Source organism: Corvus cornix, chromosome 5, assembly GCF_000738735.6.
Source record: "Corvus cornix cornix isolate S_Up_H32 chromosome 5, ASM73873v5, whole genome shotgun sequence".
Taxonomy (NCBI): domain Eukaryota; kingdom Metazoa; phylum Chordata; class Aves; order Passeriformes; family Corvidae; genus Corvus; species Corvus cornix.
The window spans coordinates 59,430,982-59,449,197 of NC_046335.1; the positions used below are offsets into that span (position 1 = coordinate 59,430,982).

Below are 18,216 nucleotides of genomic sequence, written 5' to 3' on the forward strand. Positions count from 1 at the left end.
CGCCATTGGCCGAGCACCGCCCCCGCACCGCCCCTGCCCCCCGTTGCTACGGGAGACCCATCCCAGCCTTCTGATTGGCCGCTTCTCCCTTTCCTCTCATTGGCTCGCGGGCGCAGGGGAGCGCCCGCCTCGCCGCTCCCCATTGGCCGGCGCGGGGAGGCCCCGCCCCCGCTGCAGTGGGCGGGGCGGAGGGAAGATGGCGGTGGTGGCGCCGCTACTGGCGCTGCTGTGGGCGCTACCGGGGCTCTGCCGATGGCTCGCCCGGCCCTACTATCCACTCTCCGCGCTGCTCGCCGCCGCCTTCCTGCTCGTGCGCAAGGTCCCGCCGCTCTGCCGCGGGCTTCCCTCACAGCGGGAGGATGGCAACCCCTGCGACTTCGACTGGGTGAGGCGGCGCGGCCTGTCCCCGCACCCCCGGGGCCTGTCCCCGCACCCCCGGGCCTATCCCCGCATCCCCGGGCCTGTCCCCGCCCCCCCAGCCCTGGCCTGGCTCCCCTCCTGCTCACACAGCACCTCGACCCGGCTGAGGGCGGAGATGCCCGGTAGCCCCTGAGTTGTTCTGCGGTGCCTCCCTACAGCCGAAAGGGCCCCCAGGCACTGGCCGAGCCCATGGCCGCGGGGCAGCCCTCTCCTCGCTGTTCTCCCCCAGGGAGGGATGGCGGCTCCGGGCTCTGGCAGGGCCTTGGGGCCGGTAGGGCCTGGCGTGGCCACAGGTCCCGGTGCCGGGCCGGGCCAGGCCAGGTGTGGCTCCAAGGTGCCCTGAGCACTTCTAGCTCATGCTGTCCCTTCTCTGTGCCAGAGGGAGGTGGAGATCCTCATGTTCCTCAGTGCCATTGTCATGATGAAGAACCGGCGCTCCAGTGAGTCAGGGGGCCATGGGGGGCTGGGGCTGCTTATGGGGCATCCTCCAAGGAGCTGGGTGGGGTGGCATCTGGAGGACCAGATCCAGCCCTCCCTCAAGTTACCCCAGCCTTCTGGGGGAGTCTGGCCCCATCCCTTCTTCCTGTCTGCCCTTGGCAGTCACTGTGGAGCAGCACATCGGGAATATCTTCATGTTCAGCAAAGTGGCCAACGCCATCCTCTTCTTCCGCCTCGACATCCGCATGGGGCTGCTCTACCTCACGCTCTGCATCGGTGAGTCTGGGTGTTTTGCTGCCCTAGGTTCGCCTAGTCCTGGCTCCCCCTGGCTGCGCTGGGGCAGGGGAGCTCCATCCCAGGCTCAGCCTGGCCCTCCTGGCTCTGGGGTCTCAGGGTGCTGTCATTGCAGTGTTCCTGATGACCTGCAAGCCACCGCTCTACATGGGCCCTGAATACATCAAGTACTTCAGTGACAAGACCATCGATGTGAGTATCTCCCCAACCCTGCGAGTTTTGGGGGGCTCTGCCCACCGCGCCCCTAAGCCTGTGCCACTGTGGCAGGAGGAGCTGGAGAGGGACAAGCGGGTGACATGGATTGTTGAGTTCTTTGCCAACTGGTCCAGCGAGTGCCAGTCCTTTGCCCCCATCTTCGCTGACCTCTCTCTCAAGTGAGTGGTACCCACTGGGATCGTGGTGGGTCACGGGGCCTGCGGTCCCCTGCGTCTCTCACAGCCACGTGTCCCCATCCTGCCCAGGTACAACTGCTCAGGACTCCAGTTTGGGAAGGTGGATGTTGGCCGGTACACGGACGTCAGCACCAGGTGTGGGGGACGCAGCCTGGGCGAGCCGGGCCCACTCTGGGGCAGTCCCCGTGACCCTCCAGCCCCCTCAGGCTGCCCGAGGGTCACTGTTGGCTTGTCCTGACCCAGGTACAAGGTCAGCACCTCGCCTCTCACCAAGCAGCTGCCCACCCTCATCCTCTTCCAGGGCGGGACGGAGATCATGCGGCGACCGCAGATCGACAAGAAGGGCCGGGCTGTGTCCTGGACCTTCTCTGAGGTGGGTGGGACCTTCCTGCCCAGCCTGTGCCTGGGATGAACGGGGAACACGAGGTCCAAGTGCTATGCTGCCTCTTGGCCCCACAGGAGAACGTGATCAGAGAGTTCAACCTCAACGAGCTGTACCAGAAGGCCAAGAAGCAGGCGAAGCCGCGGGAGGAGGGGCCCGAGGAGCCCCCAGCCGTGCCAGCGGCCGTGCCGCAGCAGGAGACCAAGAAGGACAAGTAGAAGCTGCCCTGTACTGTCGCCCATCACCATGTCACCATCACCGTGGTGGCACCGGCCCCGCGGGCCCGCCCGGCCCTGCCCGGAGCTGCTCCCCGTGGGGGCTGGTCCCGGCTGAGCCCCGGGAAAGCAGCGGTGCCCCCGGCCCCGTGCGGGCAGGGCGGTAGGAGGGGCCCCGCCTCGGTTAACGCTCGCTCTCATCCATCGCTGACAATAAACGGTCCGTGTGCCGTGTCCGTGCCGTGTCCGTGCCGTGTCCGTGCCGTGTCCGTGTCCCCGGTCCGTGAGCGGGGCGGGGCTTACCGGCGGGGGCGGGGCTTCTGCGGCGCCCCCGCGCTCTGATTGGCTGAGGCGGAGCGGGCGGAAGCGGCGCCCACCGGGGGCTCCGGTGCCCTTCTCGGCCCCGCCCCTTCCGGCCCCCCCCCCCCGGCGGCGCGCGCTCCCGGCACGTGGCCAGCGGCAGGTAGGAGGCGGCGCGGCCGCTCCAGGCCCCGGGCCTGTCCCCTCCCTTCCCCGGGGCCCCGTTTCCCTACTCTCCCCAGCCACACACCGCGGCGGGATCCCCGGGCAGCCGCTTCCCGCCCTCTTCCGCAGGATCCCAGCGGGGACCCTCGTTTCCCGCAATGGCGCACCGCCGGGGGCCGGCCCTTCCTGGCCCCCTCCCGCAGCAGTGTCCCCGTAGGGACCCACCTTTCACTTCCCTGACGGCGGGATAGCTGAGATCCCTTCCCACCCCACAGCGCCATCCCTGGGACCCCCATCCTGCTCCGGCGTCGGCCGCACCGCCTCGGCTCTCCCAGGATGGCTCCCCGCGGGAGGAAGCGCGGAGCCCAGCAGCCGGCGGCGGCCGAGACACCGGGGCCAGCGGAAGCCCCGCAGAAGCGGGCGCGGGCCCAGGCCCAGGGCGAGGGCAGCCCCGGGGACATCGGCCCCCGCGTTGTCATCGAGCACTGGTGAGCAGCCGAGGTGCCGGGGGTGGTGGGACGCCTTCGGGTGCCCCGCAGGTCGCTGACGGCCGTGCCCCCACAGCAAGAGCTGACGCGTGTTCGGGCGGAACGCGGCGGCGGTGAGCGAGGCCCTGCGCGGGGCCATGGCCAGCCTCCCCGTGGACATCAACCCCCGGCCGCCGCGCAGGAACAGCTTCGAGGTGTCCCTGGTGAAGGAGGACGGCAGCAGTAAGTGCCGGGCTGGGGGGCGGCGGGGGCTCCCGGCACCCCTGATCCAACAATCCCCTTTGTCCCCCCAGCCGTGGAGCTGTGGAGCGGTATCGGGAAGGGGCCCCCCGCAAGCTGAAGTTCCCCCAGCCGGAGACCGTAGTGGAAGCCCTGAAGAGCAGCTTGGCATAGAGACATTGGCCAGGTGAGCGGGCATGGGACCGGGATGGGACGGGACAGGGACGGGACCAAGAGGGACCAACTGCCCCTCTCTCCACAGCCGAGCCAGGACCGGCGCAGGCGGCACGAGCGTCCATGAAGAGGCGAGACCAAGTGGGGGGCACCTGCCAGCCCCAGTCCCGTCCCTGATGCTGCAGCTCTGCCGCTGCCAGACTCCTGGCTCCCTCCACACCCCGCTGTCCCCCCAACCTCCAATAAAGTTTAGTACTCCCCAGCACAGCTCCAGCCCTTTATTCCAAGGACACACAGCCCAAGGGGTGCAGGCAGTGATGGGGGAGAGGCAGAGCCAGCCCCCCCGCTTAGGTGAGGACATCCACCTCCTCTTCTGACTCAGACGAGGGACAGGGCCAGAGGCAGACTGTGCCAGGGGGCAGGAACAGCTCCCCTGTCCCCACATCCACCTCTTCCTCCTCAGTGCCACTTCCAGGGGCCCCCAGGGGCACCGCCTGCTGGCAGCCCTGCTGGGACACAGGGGAGTCCCCACGCTTCTGCATCCCGTTTGCACTGGGGGGCTGCCAGGGTGGGGAGCGCTCACTCACCTGCTCCAGTGCATCCACACCCTGGGGAGGCTGTGCTTCTGTCACCCCCACATCACCCGCTGGCACTGCTGGAGGCACAGGGCGGGGCTGCGCCTCCCGCACCACCTCCCAGCACCCCCGGCTCTCCACCTTCCGCAGCCTCATCCGCCTGATGGGGCTGGGCTGCGTGCGCCCCAGAGAGCGTGGCTGCCCCTGGGGGGACAGCCCAGAGCAGGCGCTGCCAGGCTCAGCTGTGGCACGTGCCACCACGGCGGGGGCTTCCTGGCTGGACTGCAGGCAGGAGCGGTCGAGCTGCCGCTGGGGTCCCAGTCTCACCAGGCGCCCGCCCCAGAGCTGCAGCGACTCGAGCTCGGTGATGCGGAGGCGGCGGGCGGCTGCCAGCACCTCGTGCACCTCCTCCTGCGTGACCTCCAGCTCGGCGGTGTAGAAGAAGCGCACCAGCTTGCGCAGCACCCCGATCTTCAGCCCCGCCAGCTCCAGCACCACCCTGCAACCCTTGGGGGGCAGCTCCCGGCCCAGCTGCTCCATGAAGAAGGGGCTGCAGACAGAGAGAACGCTGCAGTGGGCCACCACTGCCTCGCCTGCAAAGCAACAGTGGCCGTCACTGTCCTGCAGCCCGTCCTGCTCGCCCCAGACCTTCCTAGGGGGTTGCAGAGACACTGCCCGCAGCTCCCCAGGCACACTGGCCCCTCCCTGGGCAGTGCTGCCCGCTCACCTTCAGCCCACAGGACCACATCGCAGAAGACGTCGGCTCGCTGCTGCTGCTGGTGGAGGTGCTGGAAGGCCGTGCGCAGCAGGCGGGTGCTGCGGTACAGCAGCTGCGGGGTGGCTGCGGAAGAACCCATGGGCGCCCTGCAGGGACACACAGCGCCGTGCTGGCGACTCGGGGACCAGCGCCTGCCCGCCCGCCCTCTTCGGGCTGTCCCAAACGGTTCGGCGCTGGGATGTGGCGGGGCGCACGCGGGCCTGCGGAGCCCCGTGTGCCCGTGCCCGGCCGGCAGCGCCGCGGGACAGTCCGCACCGCCCGGTCACCCGCCCCGGCCCCGCCGCACCGGCCCCGCGCGCCCGCCAGGGGGCGCCACAGCGGGCGCTGTGAGGCCGCCGCGGCCCGAGGCGCCCCCGGCGCGGCCCCGCCGCCCGGGCCGGGCCCGCCGCGTACCTGCCGAGGGGGGCGCGGGCCGCCGCCGAAGCGCCCCGGGGGCGCGTCCCGAGCCCGCGGCGAGAACGCGGGGTGCGGTGGCCGGGATCGGGGCCCTGCCCGCCCTCGCCTCGCGCCCGCGGCCTCACGTGGCGCGGCCCGGCCGCCAATCGCAGCCGGCAGCCAATGGCGGCGCGGCGGGGCCGGGAGCGGCACCGGGAGCGGCGCTCGGCGCAGGGCCGCCTGCTGCGGCCGGCCCCTTCCCGCAGCCCTCCTCCCGCCGCCGTGCCCCTGCTCTGCCCAGCCTCGTGTTTTGCCGTGTGATGGCAAAGGGCAGCCCGGGGTGCGGCCACCGCTCATCCCTCCCTCAGCCTCCTCGGGCCGCGGACACGACAGCCGCGCCAGGGCTGCTCGTGGTCACTGCAGTGGTGGCACTGAAGAGCACGAGGTCGATAATGGGGAAGGTATTGTCTGTGGAGCAGCTCTGCGTTCAGGAGCTCAGAGTCCCGCGCTGTGCCTTGGTTTGGATTTTCAGACTCCACAGCGTGAGAAACGGTGTTTTCATGCCCCAAGCTTCTCTGAAGGGGAGGATTGATGGTACTTCTGAAGCCGTCCTTCAAGCAAGTGATGCTGCCCACTTAGTTTTAAAGTATTTTGTCGTTCTATAAAGCACCCATTGTAGACACATCTGCGTCAGTCACTCCACATACACGAACAAAGATTATAATCCATCCCCATTGCCTGGAGACAGTGGCTGTTCCTACAAACAACCCAAGTGGGTGGAAGTTTCAGGAACTGCAGAAGGACAGGAGCCTGGATGTCGCCATAGAGTTTAAATCTACAGAGTCTTCAAATGTGGTCTTGCAGAGAGATTTTCATCTGGTTGGACATGTGAGGGTGGTTTTTCTTCTCTGTTTTTGCTGTGTGCAAAATGGACACAAACCAAGGGAGAAAGCGGCTGGTGCCAAGCCTGGGCCAGCGGCCTTTGAGGTCACTGGCAGCCTGTCACTGCCCCCGGGTGGCTTGGAGCCCGGCCCGGAATACCGAGGGATGCAGCAAAACAAGTAATTTCATATCAAAGTGCTATCATATGCTCACAAAAATAGAAGGAAAATAGAGATGTTTCCTCCCCCACCCCTTGCAATCCTTTGGAATTACAATGATCGGAGCCGTCGCCTGGAAAGCCTGACCTCACCGGGAGCGCGTGGATCCAGATGCCATGGAGTGCCCTGTGACAGTGAGTGGGACCAAGGTGGGACAGGAGGGCAGCCACACTCTGGCAAGCAGGGCAAAGCCCCCAGCCCACTGCACCCCAACAGCTGCAGCGCTGCTCCCCCCCCACCAGCGGCCTTGTCTGCCCTTACAATTCACTGATACTTGAACTGGCAACCCCAGCAACCACTCCCATTGTAGGTACACAAAAGAGGCCTTTTATGAGTGCCATTTTTACTAGTATCCAAAGCCAAATAACCTAGAGCAGAAAAATCACCAGCAGCCCTTTGTCCCATTAACCCCTCTCTCTAAACTCCATTTCTGCTGCCAGATTTTCCTGGGTAAAAGTATGCGGTTGCAGTTTTCACTGCAAAACGTGTCAGACCCTGAATCTTTCTGTCCACCTTCAGGTGCTCCTGTGCTGCAGACGTGCAGCACAGCCAGTGTCCTTGGCCCTTGTCGGGTGGCTGGGCACAGCCCTGGGTGACTCAGAGGGCTGGGAATGTCCAGCAGGGCTTATCTCCTGGTGGGATTCACTGCAGAGGGGAAGGCAATGCCTAAACTCTGCTGGCTGTCCAGGCTCCCTCTGCTATTGATAGGAAGAGAGGCCTCCTCACAGGACAAGTTCCATCTTTCCAGTGTCTCCCAAGCCCTCAAATCAGCAGATTCTGAGCCAGCTTCTTCTGTAAGAGAAAGGAAATTCCTGCCTCAGGTCTCATAGCCAGGATCATTTTCAGCAATATCCCCTTTGCCTGTGTTGCAGGGCAGGACTTGCCTCTGAGTCCCTGCTCTCCAGAGGGACCTTGTACCCTGCCACAGTGGCAAAAGGGATGGATGGAGGCAGGATCTGAGGCTGCAAAAGGAGAGAGGAAGGAGAAACTGTAAGTGGCAATAAATCCTCGTGGGCTGGGAGGGAAGGAGATTTCTGTGCACGTTTGAGCAAAAGATGTAGCAGGAATTTGACAGTCCAAGGGCACGATGGGATGCAGCCAGGCTGAAAGCAGGATGGTCTGTGGGCATGGGAGAGCCCAGGCACGGTGGGAGGCTGGTGGGAAGCAGGGACGACACCGAGTGCATGGAGCTGCACTGGGAAAGGTGTCAGGGTGGGCTCTGGGCTTGCTTTATGGCCTGGCATCTCCCAGTTGGAGCTAGAAAGCTCTGCCAGGCTCTGCTTCCCTTCTCCTCCCCCTGCGGTGCTGGCGGATGAGTCGCTTCACCCCCCCACCCCCTCCCGGTGCCGCACTTCCCCTCGTGCGGGGAGGGACGACAACCTGTCGGGATTCCCATAGGAAAGGGGCTGCGGAAGGGCCTCGTTATCCTGACCTGGAACAATGCAGGCCATCCCCCTGAGCCGCCTGCGTGGACCCGGAGACGGCAGCCTCCCCTTCCTCCTGCCCTCGGCCGCCGAGAGCACGGGCCTGCCTTGTAAACAAATTGTCTTGCTCTGTTCCGGTGGCAGCTGCACTTCTGGGCGTCTCATCTGGAAAAGGCATCAGCTGTAGGATGAAAGGGGATGTGCAAGATGTTATTACAAGCAATTACTGTAAAAGAGGGGAGACTTTCCCAGGCTAGTAACTCATCTCTCCTCTTCCCAGGACGCAGTGGGACGGACTTCTCTGCCCCAGGAGTTACAGTCAAACGAGAGCGTGATCTGCTGCAGGGTGAGCCGAAGCTGGAGGATCAGGGTCCAGCCTGCCTTCCAAAGTAAGCACGCGCTGTCGGGTGTTCCAGCTGCCGGGGCAGGGCTGGGGCAGGGCCAGTGCCTGGATAAACCCTGTCCAGCTCCATCCTGGGGACAGGAGGCACTCGCCCGGCATCAGAGCCGTGTTTGCTAGAGCACCTTTAGTCTCTGAAGAGGGCAGAGGAAGGGTGTGACTGTGCCGGGACCGCGCATGGACCCCCGAGACCCTGCTGCCCAAACTCTGCTTGGGCAGAGGAAGGAAGGACAGACGTGTCATTGGTGCTGGGATGGAGGAGCAAGGTGTTTCTGATGCCTTTTCCCTGAGGGAGAGCTGTCCCTTGGGAGGTGTGTCAGGTAGGTGAGGACCCTTCTTCCCAGAAGGGATTTTTAGAGCACCTCTTCTCCCTCCTTGTCCCTGAGATTCAGGGGATGCACCCACCTTCCTCCCTGTGTGGGCCAAGAGGAAGGGGAGGGCAGATGGGAATTATTTCTGATCTGGGAGCAGTTCTCACTCGATGCACAAGGCTGAGAGGGGACCCAGCTTGCTTGTTTTGGGTGACAACAAGGATGAAGGGAGGCAGAGAGAAGGTCTCACTCCCCTGCTGTGGGATGGAGAGAACCTCTCCTCCCTGGGAGGGGCGGACCAGCTCTCCCTCTGCTGCTGGCCGGTTGGATGCTCTACTTTACAAATCAAACATCAGGGAGGGTTTGGGGGTCCCACGCCCCGATCAGCTCCCTAGATGTGCCCTTTGTACGCATCAAATCCCATTTTGCCTCGTTACACCTTTCTGCACCACCTTTAGCAACCCCCACCCGGCTGGGGAGGCTCGGGATCACATCCTTCACACCTCCATCCTCAGGCTGTTATCGAATCCTCCCTGCCTCCCAGCTCATATTTACCCCAAGAATCACCTATCCCACCCAAACCCGTCCTCAGCTCTTTTCCTCTATCATTATCTCACTAAGAGTTTTGCAGTCAGGAGCAGGCAGGGTTCTCCCCGGTGCCTGACCAGGCACGAGGCAGAAAACTGTCACCTTCGGGGGACCTGGACTTCTCCCAGGGGAGCAGCCCGGAACGCGCGATGGGGCTGGCCCGGCATCACTTCCTTGCCTCCCAGGGAAGGGGAACCCCTCCACCACTGAGGATGAGCTGTGGCTGGGGTCCCGCCAGCACCTCTTCCCTCGAGCCAGAGAAGACCGGGTGACCTCCCAGGGACGTACTGCAGCCCGTCCTGCCATGGAATCTTGCTTCTGGGCAAGTTCCACCCTGGGCAGGGTAACCTGTTCTCCCGCCGCTCCAGAGGGACAGGCCGGAGGAGGCTCTGCTCCGGGGGTGTCGCCGAGAGCCCCTTGCCGGGCCGGGGCAGACCCGGACCTTGAGGAGGAGCTGGTGTGCGCCCGGGGCGGCATGGCCCCGAGGTGGAGCCCGTCTGAGGACAGACCCCAGTTTGGAGAACATGCACCGCTGGGGCAGACCCCACCAGCACGGAGCACGCGGGGCACAGACCCCACCGGGACGGCCGCCCAGGCCCCGCCCCGGTCCCGCCCCGGTCCCGCCCGTCCTCGTCGCGGCCGCTGACGCCGGGGGCGGCCCCTCGCCCGCCCCGCCCCGCCCGCCGGACCAACTTCCATTTTAGGTGCGGGAGCGGCGCGGGCGCACGGCGGGACCCGACCGACCCCGCGCTCCGCGCACACCGCCCCGCGCCGCCCGGCGGGACCCGGCCTGACCCGCGCCGCCGCCGCACCGGGCGCCCGCCTCGCCTCTCGCCTCGCCGCCGCGGCGGGACCCGCGGAGCGGGCCGGGCGGCCGTGCCGCCGCCGCGGGGCGGGACCGCCCCCCCTCGCCCGCCCGCCCGCCCGCCGAGGAGCCCGGCCACGGTGAGTACCGATTGCGGCGTCCGCGCCGCCGCTCGGGCGAGCAGAGGGAAGGAAGCGGAGCCGGTGCGGGCCGGCGCCTGCCGGGCGCCGCACGCCCCCGCGGCGGGGCGGGCCGGTCCGGTCCGGTCCTCGCCCGGCGGGGCCGGATCGGAGCTTGGCCGCGCTCTCGTGCCGGGCCCGGTCGGTACCGGGCCCCGGGAGCCCCCTCCTGCCCGGGAGCCGGTGCCAGGCGCGGCCGCGCCCCACGGGACCGGTGGGGCGGCGGAGCCCGGCCCTGGCGGGGGCGCTGGCGGCGCCCGGGAGCCCGCGGGGAGCGACACAAAGGCGGCTGGGCCGGGCGGCCGCCCCGCTCCCCGCCCGGGGCCGCCGCCGCTCGCCCTGCCCGGAACAAAGGCGGCCCGTGTGCCAGCTTCCCGCGGCCGGCACCGGCGGGCCCCCCCGCCCCCGGGCGGGGATCGGGGCTGCGGCCCTCCGCGGGGTCTCGGCCGGGGCACGGCCCGGCTCTCCGGCTCTGCGTCCGGCCGCCCGGTTCGGCTCTGCCCGTCCGCGCAGGGGCTCATCGCCCGGTGTGTCGTTCGCCTGCGCCTTTGTTCTGGCGGGGAAGGGGCCGGTGTGCCCGGGGGGGTCAAGCGTGCGGGTGGGGCTGCGCCTCCTCCTAATGGAACCGCTCTGAGCTTAAAAACAGCCCGACAGGCCCGTCCGCCCGAGCTCACAAGCGACACCGAAACGCTTCCCGGGGAGGCAGGACGGTGCCGGAGCCGGCCTCGGGGGTCTGCTCAGCAGCCGCTTCGTTCTGAGTCTCCCTTGGCCACACTGTCATTTAGCGACAGCCCGGCTGCCTCCCCCCTACCCAGCGCTCTCCATGCCTTCTCCGGCGACCTCCTTCGGCATCGCTTTCCCCTGCACCGTGGGCATTCCTATGCCTCCTCGGAGCGTTGCAGAGAGGAGACTTAGCTTGGGGTGAGAAAGTTTGGGTGGCTCTCAGTCATGAGGGCTGCTGGCATCGGCGAGGCACCCGCGGGCTGGCTGAAGGGAGGTGGGGCGCCTCCGTTATGGCCCTGGGCTTTGGGCGAGGGAGCCTGGACAACAAAGCTTCCTCTGATTGTTGGGAGAGAGGGGTGGACCTCCTGGAGTGCCTCCCTCTCTCTCTCTCCAAGGGCTCGGTGCTTATGCCCTTCTAGGGAGCCGGTGACGATGGGGCTTGCAGGCCATTATCTGGGGGGGCTGTGCTGTCCTGTGACCAGCAGGAGCTGGAGGCTCCTGTCCCAGGCTTCTGCCCAGCTCCCACTGAGCCAGAGGGGAGCATCTGGGCACACGGAGCCTTGTGGCGGTATTCAGCTGCAGCTACCTGTGGTTTCACTGATGCCCTCCGTGTGCCGCACAGATGCTTTTGGACTCGGCTGCCCAGGTCTTTGCAGTGGAGCACTGAGCTTGTCCTCAGCTCTGCAGGCATGCTGGGATCCCATAAGCCGTGCTCAGAGCTTGTGTTTGAAGTTGCCACTTCCATGCCCTCTCTCCTGGCTGTGGCAAGGTGGGGTCAGCGGCTGGCTGGTGACTCCCAGGCTGCTGCCTCTGCTGGGGCTCCTGCCAGTGGAGCGGGGCAGTGTCCATCAGGTCTGTGGGAAGAATCTAGGCGGGGGAATTGTTAGTCATCTTCCCATGGGGTACCTTGTCTGCTCCATCCCGCTCCCAGGGCTTTCTTGAGGCAGGTTCCTTACCTGCTGGTGTTTGCTCATGCTCTGTCAACAGCAATAAGGCAGTTTTTAAGGATCTGCTCTTCCACTTGGCTGAGCTTGGCCGGACTCTTGAGTGTGCAGATGACTGTCCTTTGCTGTGTGCAGCATTGCTGGAATCTCGCGCGGAGCCTTCCTGGAAGGGGTGGGAGGATGAAAGCGCTCGCTCAGTGGAGCGTGCTGGGCTTGCCTGGGCGGCCACGGAGGGGTGAGCCTCCTCCCTTCCGACGCGGAGGTCAGGGCCTGATCTTTGTGGTTGAGGAGCCCTTGAGGCCATCCCTTCCCTAAAGATGGGCTGGGAGTCAGATGAATGGTCCAGCCCAGACCGCGGAGCCGGCGTCTGTCCCTGGATTGCCTCTCATCTCTTCCCTCCTCCAGCCTCTGGCACGGAGATAAGACCTTGGCCCATTGTATCTGCAGTGGAGGTGGCTTTAGGACACCCAGAAAATAATAGTGTGGCTTGGACCGTGCCTGGAAGGCTGTTGGCTTCTCGAAATAGCTTACCAATGTCTGTGGCCTTAGGGGGAGAGTGCTGGGTAAAGCTCTTGGTTTCCCTTCCCAACAACCCCTCATAACTGTCTCTCATTTACTGCTGGCGAGGACAGAGCCCTTTCCCAAGACTGTGGTGATGCTGTCTCCGGGGAAGTGCAGAGCTCTCCTGGCTCTGAACACCCGTGTCTCTGCAGCGCCGTGGCTGTGTCCTGTCCGTGCCTCGCTGACAGAGAGGAGCGGAACCCGGAGCTGGTTTGGGTCAATAGAAGACAACAGGTGTTGCCTGGATGTGATGACAAAACTCGAACCTGGGTGATTCAGGCACTCCTCTGTGTGTGACACAGGGCTTGGCCAGTGGAGGAGGTTGTCCTCTGGCACAGAGTTCAGGAATGTGCCTCAGCGCTAGGCTGTCGGAAAGGGGTTGGATTTACGGGCTCTCGACCAAAGTCCTCGAGTTCTCCGAGGTGGCCACAACCTTCTCTTTGCTTTATATCATCGGAGGAGGCTGGCTGGGGGAGGAAATGGTTTCTTAGAGCCAGTTCTTATGCTGGAAACCCCCAGCAGCAGGCTGATGAGTCTGTCCGGCTCCTGCCTGTCTTGTGCTTGTTGCTAATCCGCCTTCCTTCCCTCCAGGAAGGCTGCTGGTGCTGGTTCAGCACAGGCGCGCCTGTCCCTCTGCCCTGTCCGGTGACCGCTGTGTGCGGGGCCTGACCTCTGGGTTCATGTGCTCTGTTGTGTTCCCGTGTGCCCCCAGCCTGTTGGGGGCTGGCAGTGCGATCCTCTTGTTCCCCTTTGGCCATGGAGGATGCAGCTTTTCCCTGTGAGGAATACTGCTTCCTTGTGGTGGCCTGTGCGAGGAGGGGCGAGATGAGGTGGCTCTGCTGGGTGTGGGGGCAAACCAGTGACTAAGGAGCGCAAGCTGCCAGGCGTGGTGCCAGGATGGGCCAACCCTTAGCCAGGGTGCCAGTCACCTCTGCTTTCATCTGCTCTTCTCAACCCGGAGCAGCTGCTGGTCGGAGGTTGGCAGTGGGACATCTGGCGTGTACGGACCTTGGACTGAGGTGGGAACGAATGGTCCCTGCTGCCCAGCCCTCCACACTGGCTCCTGCTGCCTTCAGGGCGATGGCCTTCCCTGCCAGGGGATGCTGACAGGAGTGGCGGGTCCCAGGAGCTTGTGCCGGTGTCCCTAACCTTGTGTGGCAGGTCCACGGTGACTTTGCACTGCAGAGCTCTTACCCACTCCAAGAATGCTTGTGCCAGTGCAGGCCTGAGGACCTGAGCCAGGCTGAACCCTTTATCCCACGTTCGATTTTAGCAGTTCTGTGCCCAGATGTTTGTGCTGATGGGGTGGGGGATTTCTGCTGTGGTACCAGTGGTGGGGTGCTTGTCCAGGCCAGGTGTGCCTGGCTTTCCAGCACAAACAGGGAAGGGTCCAGGCAAATTGGGGTGGGGGCCAAGGCCTAGGAACAGCTCTCCTATAGCCTGGCCAGGGTGGTGGTGCTCTGGAAACATCTGCAGCTCCAGGGCTTGTATGAGATGCCCCTGGGTGGGCTGGGGTTGGTGGCAGCAGCGTGCTGGGCTCGTGCATGTGAGGGCAGGAGCTGTTCCCGTACCTCCATCCTGGTCTCTGGGCGTTGGCCCTGGTCACAGCAAATGCTGCTCAAAGTTCACTGGCCCTCCTGGGCACACCTGAGCTGTACTTGCTGCTGCTGGGTCCCCGAGGGCTGGGCTGTGGGCACTGGGCATGGGGAGCAGCAGCCAGAGCATGCGGGAGGGCAGCTCTCCCTTCTCCCCTCGTCTCACACAGCTTTTGCAACCGTGAAAGCGCCTCCTGCATAGGAGAGTGGTTACCTGGGGGAGGGAGCAAGGTGGCCCTGTGTGTGAGAGCTGGGTGGCCTTGGACTGGATGAATATGGGGAACTGGTTCCCGCCCTGTCCAGAAGGAGGAAGGCGTCTCCCTGTCCCCAGACGATGCGTTTTCCTCTCTCCCCCATCTCGTGTGGCGCTGGGGCTGGTCCGTTCTGAGAAGAGCCCCTGGCTCTCTCAGCTGCTTCCCGGTGCTCCCAGCCCCGGTCCCGGCCCAGTCGGAAAGGAGAGGCGGTGGTGCTGGGCTGCATGTGTGGGTATCTGCTGTGGGTGGGAGGGAGTGTGTGGAACTGCAAAGACGAGTTTTTCCGACCTGGAAGGGTGGGTCACTGGGGGTGTTTGCATGCTGCTGGCAGGCCCCTTGCCCAATGGAGTAACACATTCCTGCGAGCGTGTTGCTGCACGCAGGGCTGCTGCTTGCCATGCTTGGCTCAGCTGCGGGCAGGCCGGCTCGCTCCGGGGGGAGAGATGTCGTCCCCCTCCTGCTCGCTAGGGTCTGAGGGGGAGGAGGTGGAGAGCCCAGGGTGTTTCTGGGAGAAATCCTCTCTGATGTGGGGAGCCCGCTTACTCCAGGTTGGCTTTGTGCCATCCTTCCTCTCCCTTCTTTTTGCCTCCTTTTACCTCCAGAAGGCACTGGTGTTGCAGAGCCACCTGCTCTCCCCTGATCTCTGCCCAGGGTCTGTCACCAGCAGCTGGCTGGGGTGGAAAACCACTCACTTCCCTTCTCCGTTCTCCTTTCAGCAGCAAGAGAAGCTGCCTGTGAAGGGCAGGTGGATGGGCCTGCGGAGCAAAGCTCTGGCAGCCGTGAGAGCTCTGAGGGAACTCGTGCTTGGCTTCCCAGGGTGCCCTGTCCTGCCTTCAGGAGCCTTGGCAGCCCCACGGTGTCAGGGAGCCCTGAGGGAGTCGTGCAGCCATGGAGATGAGGTGTGTGAGGGAGGCTGGAGAGCTGGCTTAGGGGGCACATGTTGTCCTGGGGTTGTGGTATTGGTGCTGCTGTAGCTGTGCAGGTAACCAACCCATCTCTGGGGCATGGCGGGCACAGCCAGAGCCTCACGGGGTTGGAAAACATCTTCCACCCTCTCCTCTAGGATGCTCCCAGCCCTGGACAGCAATGTGATAGCACTATGGGTGAGAGAACCCCCGGATGTGTTCCCTGGAGGCAGGATGCTTTCAGCAAGCTGGAAGGCCAGGCATCTGCTCTCCTGGGTGGGCCACGCTGACCTTCTGGCTGGCACAGCTGGCCGAGGCTGGGCTGGTGGTGGTGCCCATGCCTGGCATTCCCAGCCTGGTTCCAGGTCGTCTGCGTGGAGGCCAGGGGCGGCGGGGAGTGGTCCTTGGCAGGACGTCGTGTTTAGAAACTTGCAGGAAAGGGAAGCCACGATGTCATCTCCCGTCTGACCAGGAAGCGCAGGTTTCCTTCCCTTCGGCTCGCACAGGAGCCTGGGAAGCTGCTTCTCGGTGAGAGAGCTGGGGGTGCAGGCAGCTTGGGGACGGGGCTGGGGCAGGATGGAGTCCTGCCGTCCCTCTGAGCGTGGCCTGGCCCGCTCTCCTGTGTGTCCCTTGCCGCTCTGTGTGAGCGCTGGCTCCCGCCAGCCTGTGTGTGCAGCTCGCGGGGCCTCGGAGCGCTCTGGGGGGCTCGCTGTCACCCTGCTGCAGCACCCCCTTCCCCACCTCCAGCCGTGCATGATTCACTCCCTGGCTCCTGCCTGATGCTTCTCCAGTGGCTTTCCTTCACCCGTTCATTACTGCTCTTGGCAGGGCCCTCGGAGCTGTCTCCAGCAGACGCACGCGTGCCGTTGGAGAGCCGGGCACCTGATGAGGTCATGCCGAGCGAGAGGAGCCGGGCAGTTCAGCCCAGCCCCGCGTGGTTTGTGCTCTGACTCAGCCCTCGGCCGCCCTACCTGCTCGGGGAGTCTGGGCTGGCTGCGGTGAGGGGGAGCAGGGGGTCCTGCTCCTGGGCCGCTCCCTCCGGCCAGCTTGGCTTAATCTCGGCAATTCCCTCCTGGCCACTCCCTCACCAAATGCTACTTCACCTGTTTGCTCAGCGCGGGGAGCGGAGGGGAGCGTGTCCCCTCTGGCAGAGGGAGGGGCGCCCTGTCAGCCTCAGGGGTGCCCGGGTACCCTTTGGGTGGGGAGACCCCACGTGGGGTTGCTGGGAAGGCTGGGGGGCCCTGTCTCCTGCCCTTCTCCCCACTCCTGGTTCCTTGATGACTTGCTCTTGCAGGAAGGGCAGATAGTGCTGGCTGTCCCCGGTGGTGCAGGGCCTGTGCTGGTGCCAGTGAGATTCTCCTGTGCTTCCTTTGTCCACTGGTTGGAGCAGGGTAACTGGAGCCAGGACCGGTTCCTGGGGCTGCAGGTGCGGGACAGGAAATGATCTCAAGTGGCTTCCTTGGGAAGAGGGCTGTGGGGAGAGCTCTATGCCCGGGAATGGTCCCAGATCCGTGTGCCCGGGTGCTGGGCTGGCACAGGTAGCTGCAGGTGCTTGCGCCCGTGGCCTGATAAAGGGAGGCTGCCCCTAATCCTGCTGGGAATGCTGGCCGTCAGACTGCACTCTCTGCCTGGGGACAGCCAGCAGCGCTTGTGTGCTCTGGAGTAGCTCATGTGCCCCTGGGATGGGGAGCCACAGCATGCAGTTTACCCCACCTGCAGTGTCCTCGGCTTGGGCAGGCAGCCTCGGGTCTCACAGAGGGGACTTTGCTCCCTGGACTCCACCAGTATGGCCCTTATCTCTGGTGTGTTTGTTCTCTCTGTGGGAGAGAGGCAGCTGAATGGCAAAGTTGAGCCTGGTGGAGGGTGGGGGGACGGGTGAAGGGCAGGGACATTGGCGTGGCTGGAGCCCGGGGGGCCGCGTTGACCTTCAGCCCTGCGCTAGCATCCACTGAGCTTTGTGGCCGTGGGGACAGCTCATGTGCCCCTTCGAGGTGGCCACTGTTCCTTGGGTGGAGCAGGGGGCTGCCCTGCAATCCCCCCGGCTCACCTGCTCGCCTGGGGCCGCGGTGGCAGAGCCGGGGGGCTGCTGCCTCCCCCTGCCCGGGAGCCACTGGGGTGAAGCAGGAGCCCGCTGGCTTGCCGAAGCGTGGCCTACCCCGGGAATGCTCTGGCCCCATTCCCAGAATCCGGCGCTGGGTGTTTGTTTGCTGCTGCGCCCCCGAGGTCTGGCGCTACTGTGACAGGAAGCGGGGACGCCGGGGGGAGGGAGGCCGGCCGCCGGCTGGGGATGTGCCTGTGAAATCCCTTTGTCCCTGCCGAGCGCTCAGCTGCGAATTCCCACAGCGAGGAGAGAGAGCCGCCTTTGTGCTGCTGCAGGGCTCCCGACATGTGAATCTCCTGGGCCTGGGGGTGTGAGCCGTGGGGCTGGTGCAGAGGGGCGTCTGGGACCCTGCTTGCTGCTGTCCCCAGGGCGGGGACCTTCGAGGCAGTGCCCCATGGGAGCAGTGGGGCAGTGGGATGCAGCGGGATGTTGCTGGCAGGAAGGCTCCGGCCCTGTGGCCGTCCCGCTTGGGGGCTGCGGGCGGACAGAGTCTCTGCCCGGAGCCCGGCCGCTTGGCTGCCCTCCTGCGGTCCTCTCCTCCCTTAAAATGCCGAGGGAAGCTCGTCTCCCTTCCCCTCGCCGTGGTGCTCCATCCAGCCGGTGCAGAGGGTCGGCAGCTTCCCGGCTCTCCTGGAGGGAAGGAGCTCCTGGCATGCTGTGTCCTGGCCGTGCTCGGAGGCGGGCGAGTGGCCCCTGGCGTGCCTGGGAGGACAGCTGCCCCGCCGCAGGATTGCTGGCATTCCAGCAGAACAATCGCAGCTCTCCACAGCCGATCCTGCGCCGCTCCGTGCTCGGCTGCCTCACTCTTGGCCCTGCCGGGATGGCACCGGCCCGGTGACCTCAGCGCAGCCAGGGACAGATCCCTTCCCCGGGGGATCGCCCGTGTTTCACAACGTCGGCTGTGTCCAGACCCGTCCTGCAGACCCGATCGGTATCTCCGTTCTCGGCCCCCTGCCCTGGCTGAGGGAACGACCCACACTCCTGCTTCCTTCTGCTTCCTCCCCTCCAGCCCCACCCTGCCCTTATCGCTCCCTCCTCATCCTGCTCCCTGGCTGCCGGCCCGCTCCCTTATAAGGTGCGATCTGCACCCGGCTTGCGTCTCCAGGTGACT

General features: G+C 65.3%; 4 protein-coding genes and 1 long non-coding RNA gene across 9 annotated transcripts in view; 3 read left to right on the top strand and 2 right to left on the bottom strand.

Moving 5' to 3' along the window:
- The first annotated feature begins 178 nt into the window (after positions 1-178).
- TMX2 (thioredoxin related transmembrane protein 2) lies at positions 179-2,377 on the top strand. Its single transcript, XM_039552240.1, has 8 exons — positions 179-385; positions 800-860; positions 1,021-1,134; positions 1,268-1,344; positions 1,420-1,526; positions 1,614-1,679; positions 1,788-1,917; positions 2,004-2,377. The coding sequence occupies exons 1-8, from the start codon at positions 197-199 to the stop codon at positions 2,142-2,144; spliced, it is 885 nt and encodes a 294-aa protein (XP_039408174.1). The 5' UTR covers positions 179-196; the 3' UTR covers positions 2,145-2,377.
- Positions 2,378-2,500: 123 nt separating this feature from the next.
- Positions 2,501-3,487, top strand: SELENOH (selenoprotein H). The gene is given in 5 exon segments (XM_039552242.1): positions 2,501-2,604; positions 2,882-3,094; positions 3,171-3,316; positions 3,388-3,423; positions 3,426-3,487. Coding segments are annotated over 4 exon segments (396 nt in total). The 5' UTR covers positions 2,501-2,604; positions 2,882-2,942.
- A 262-nt stretch (positions 3,488-3,749) lies between these two features.
- BTBD18 (BTB domain containing 18) lies at positions 3,750-5,287 on the bottom strand. 3 transcript variants are annotated; one of them, XM_039552238.1, is made up of 4 exons: positions 5,234-5,287; positions 4,790-4,926; positions 4,075-4,655; positions 3,750-3,993 (listed from the first exon to the last, which is right to left on the bottom strand). In XM_039552238.1, exons 2-4 carry the CDS (start codon positions 4,917-4,919, stop codon positions 3,835-3,837), a joined length of 870 nt encoding a protein of 289 aa, XP_039408172.1. In that variant the 5' UTR covers positions 4,920-4,926; positions 5,234-5,287; the 3' UTR covers positions 3,750-3,834. The 3 variants fall into 3 exon arrangements, with proteins under 3 accessions (XP_039408172.1, XP_039408171.1, XP_039408173.1); XM_039552237.1 differs by having other exon boundaries at positions 3,750-4,655; XM_039552239.1 differs by lacking the exon at positions 5,234-5,287 and having other exon boundaries at positions 3,750-4,612; positions 4,790-4,879.
- A 1,294-nt stretch (positions 5,288-6,581) lies between these two features.
- Positions 6,582-11,847, bottom strand: LOC120410162. Its single transcript, XR_005602118.1, has 3 exons — positions 10,834-11,847; positions 7,748-7,920; positions 6,582-7,107 (listed from the first exon to the last, which is right to left on the bottom strand). It is a non-coding gene; the product is annotated as an uncharacterized LOC120410162 (long non-coding RNA).
- The window catches only part of CTNND1 (catenin delta 1), a 28,794-nt gene continuing 18,582 nt past the window's right edge, over positions 8,005-18,216 (top strand). Inside the window, exon 1 of one of the 3 annotated variants that reach the window (XM_039553453.1) lies at positions 8,005-8,128. The gene's annotated coding sequence lies outside the window, so the exon portion shown is untranslated. Of the gene's footprint in view, positions 8,129-9,958; positions 9,984-18,216 lie in introns of those variants that run through there. The other 2 variants (XM_039553458.1, XM_039553454.1) reach the window with 2 other exon arrangements.

Coding starts and splice junctions, on each gene's coding strand:
- BTBD18 (XM_039552237.1), bottom strand. CDS start 4,919: ATGGGTTCTTCCGCAGCCACCCCGCAGCTGCTGTACCGCAGCACCCGC. Junction 4,656..4,789: donor TGTGGTCCTGTGGGCTGAAG/GTGAGCGGGCAG, acceptor GTTGCTTTGCAG/GCGAGGCAGTGGTGGCCCAC.
- TMX2 (XM_039552240.1), top strand. CDS start 197: ATGGCGGTGGTGGCGCCGCTACTGGCGCTGCTGTGGGCGCTACCGGGG. Junction 861..1,020: donor GATGAAGAACCGGCGCTCCA/GTGAGTCAGGGG, acceptor TGCCCTTGGCAG/TCACTGTGGAGCAGCACATC. Junction 1,680..1,787: donor TACACGGACGTCAGCACCAG/GTGTGGGGGACG, acceptor GTCCTGACCCAG/GTACAAGGTCAGCACCTCGC.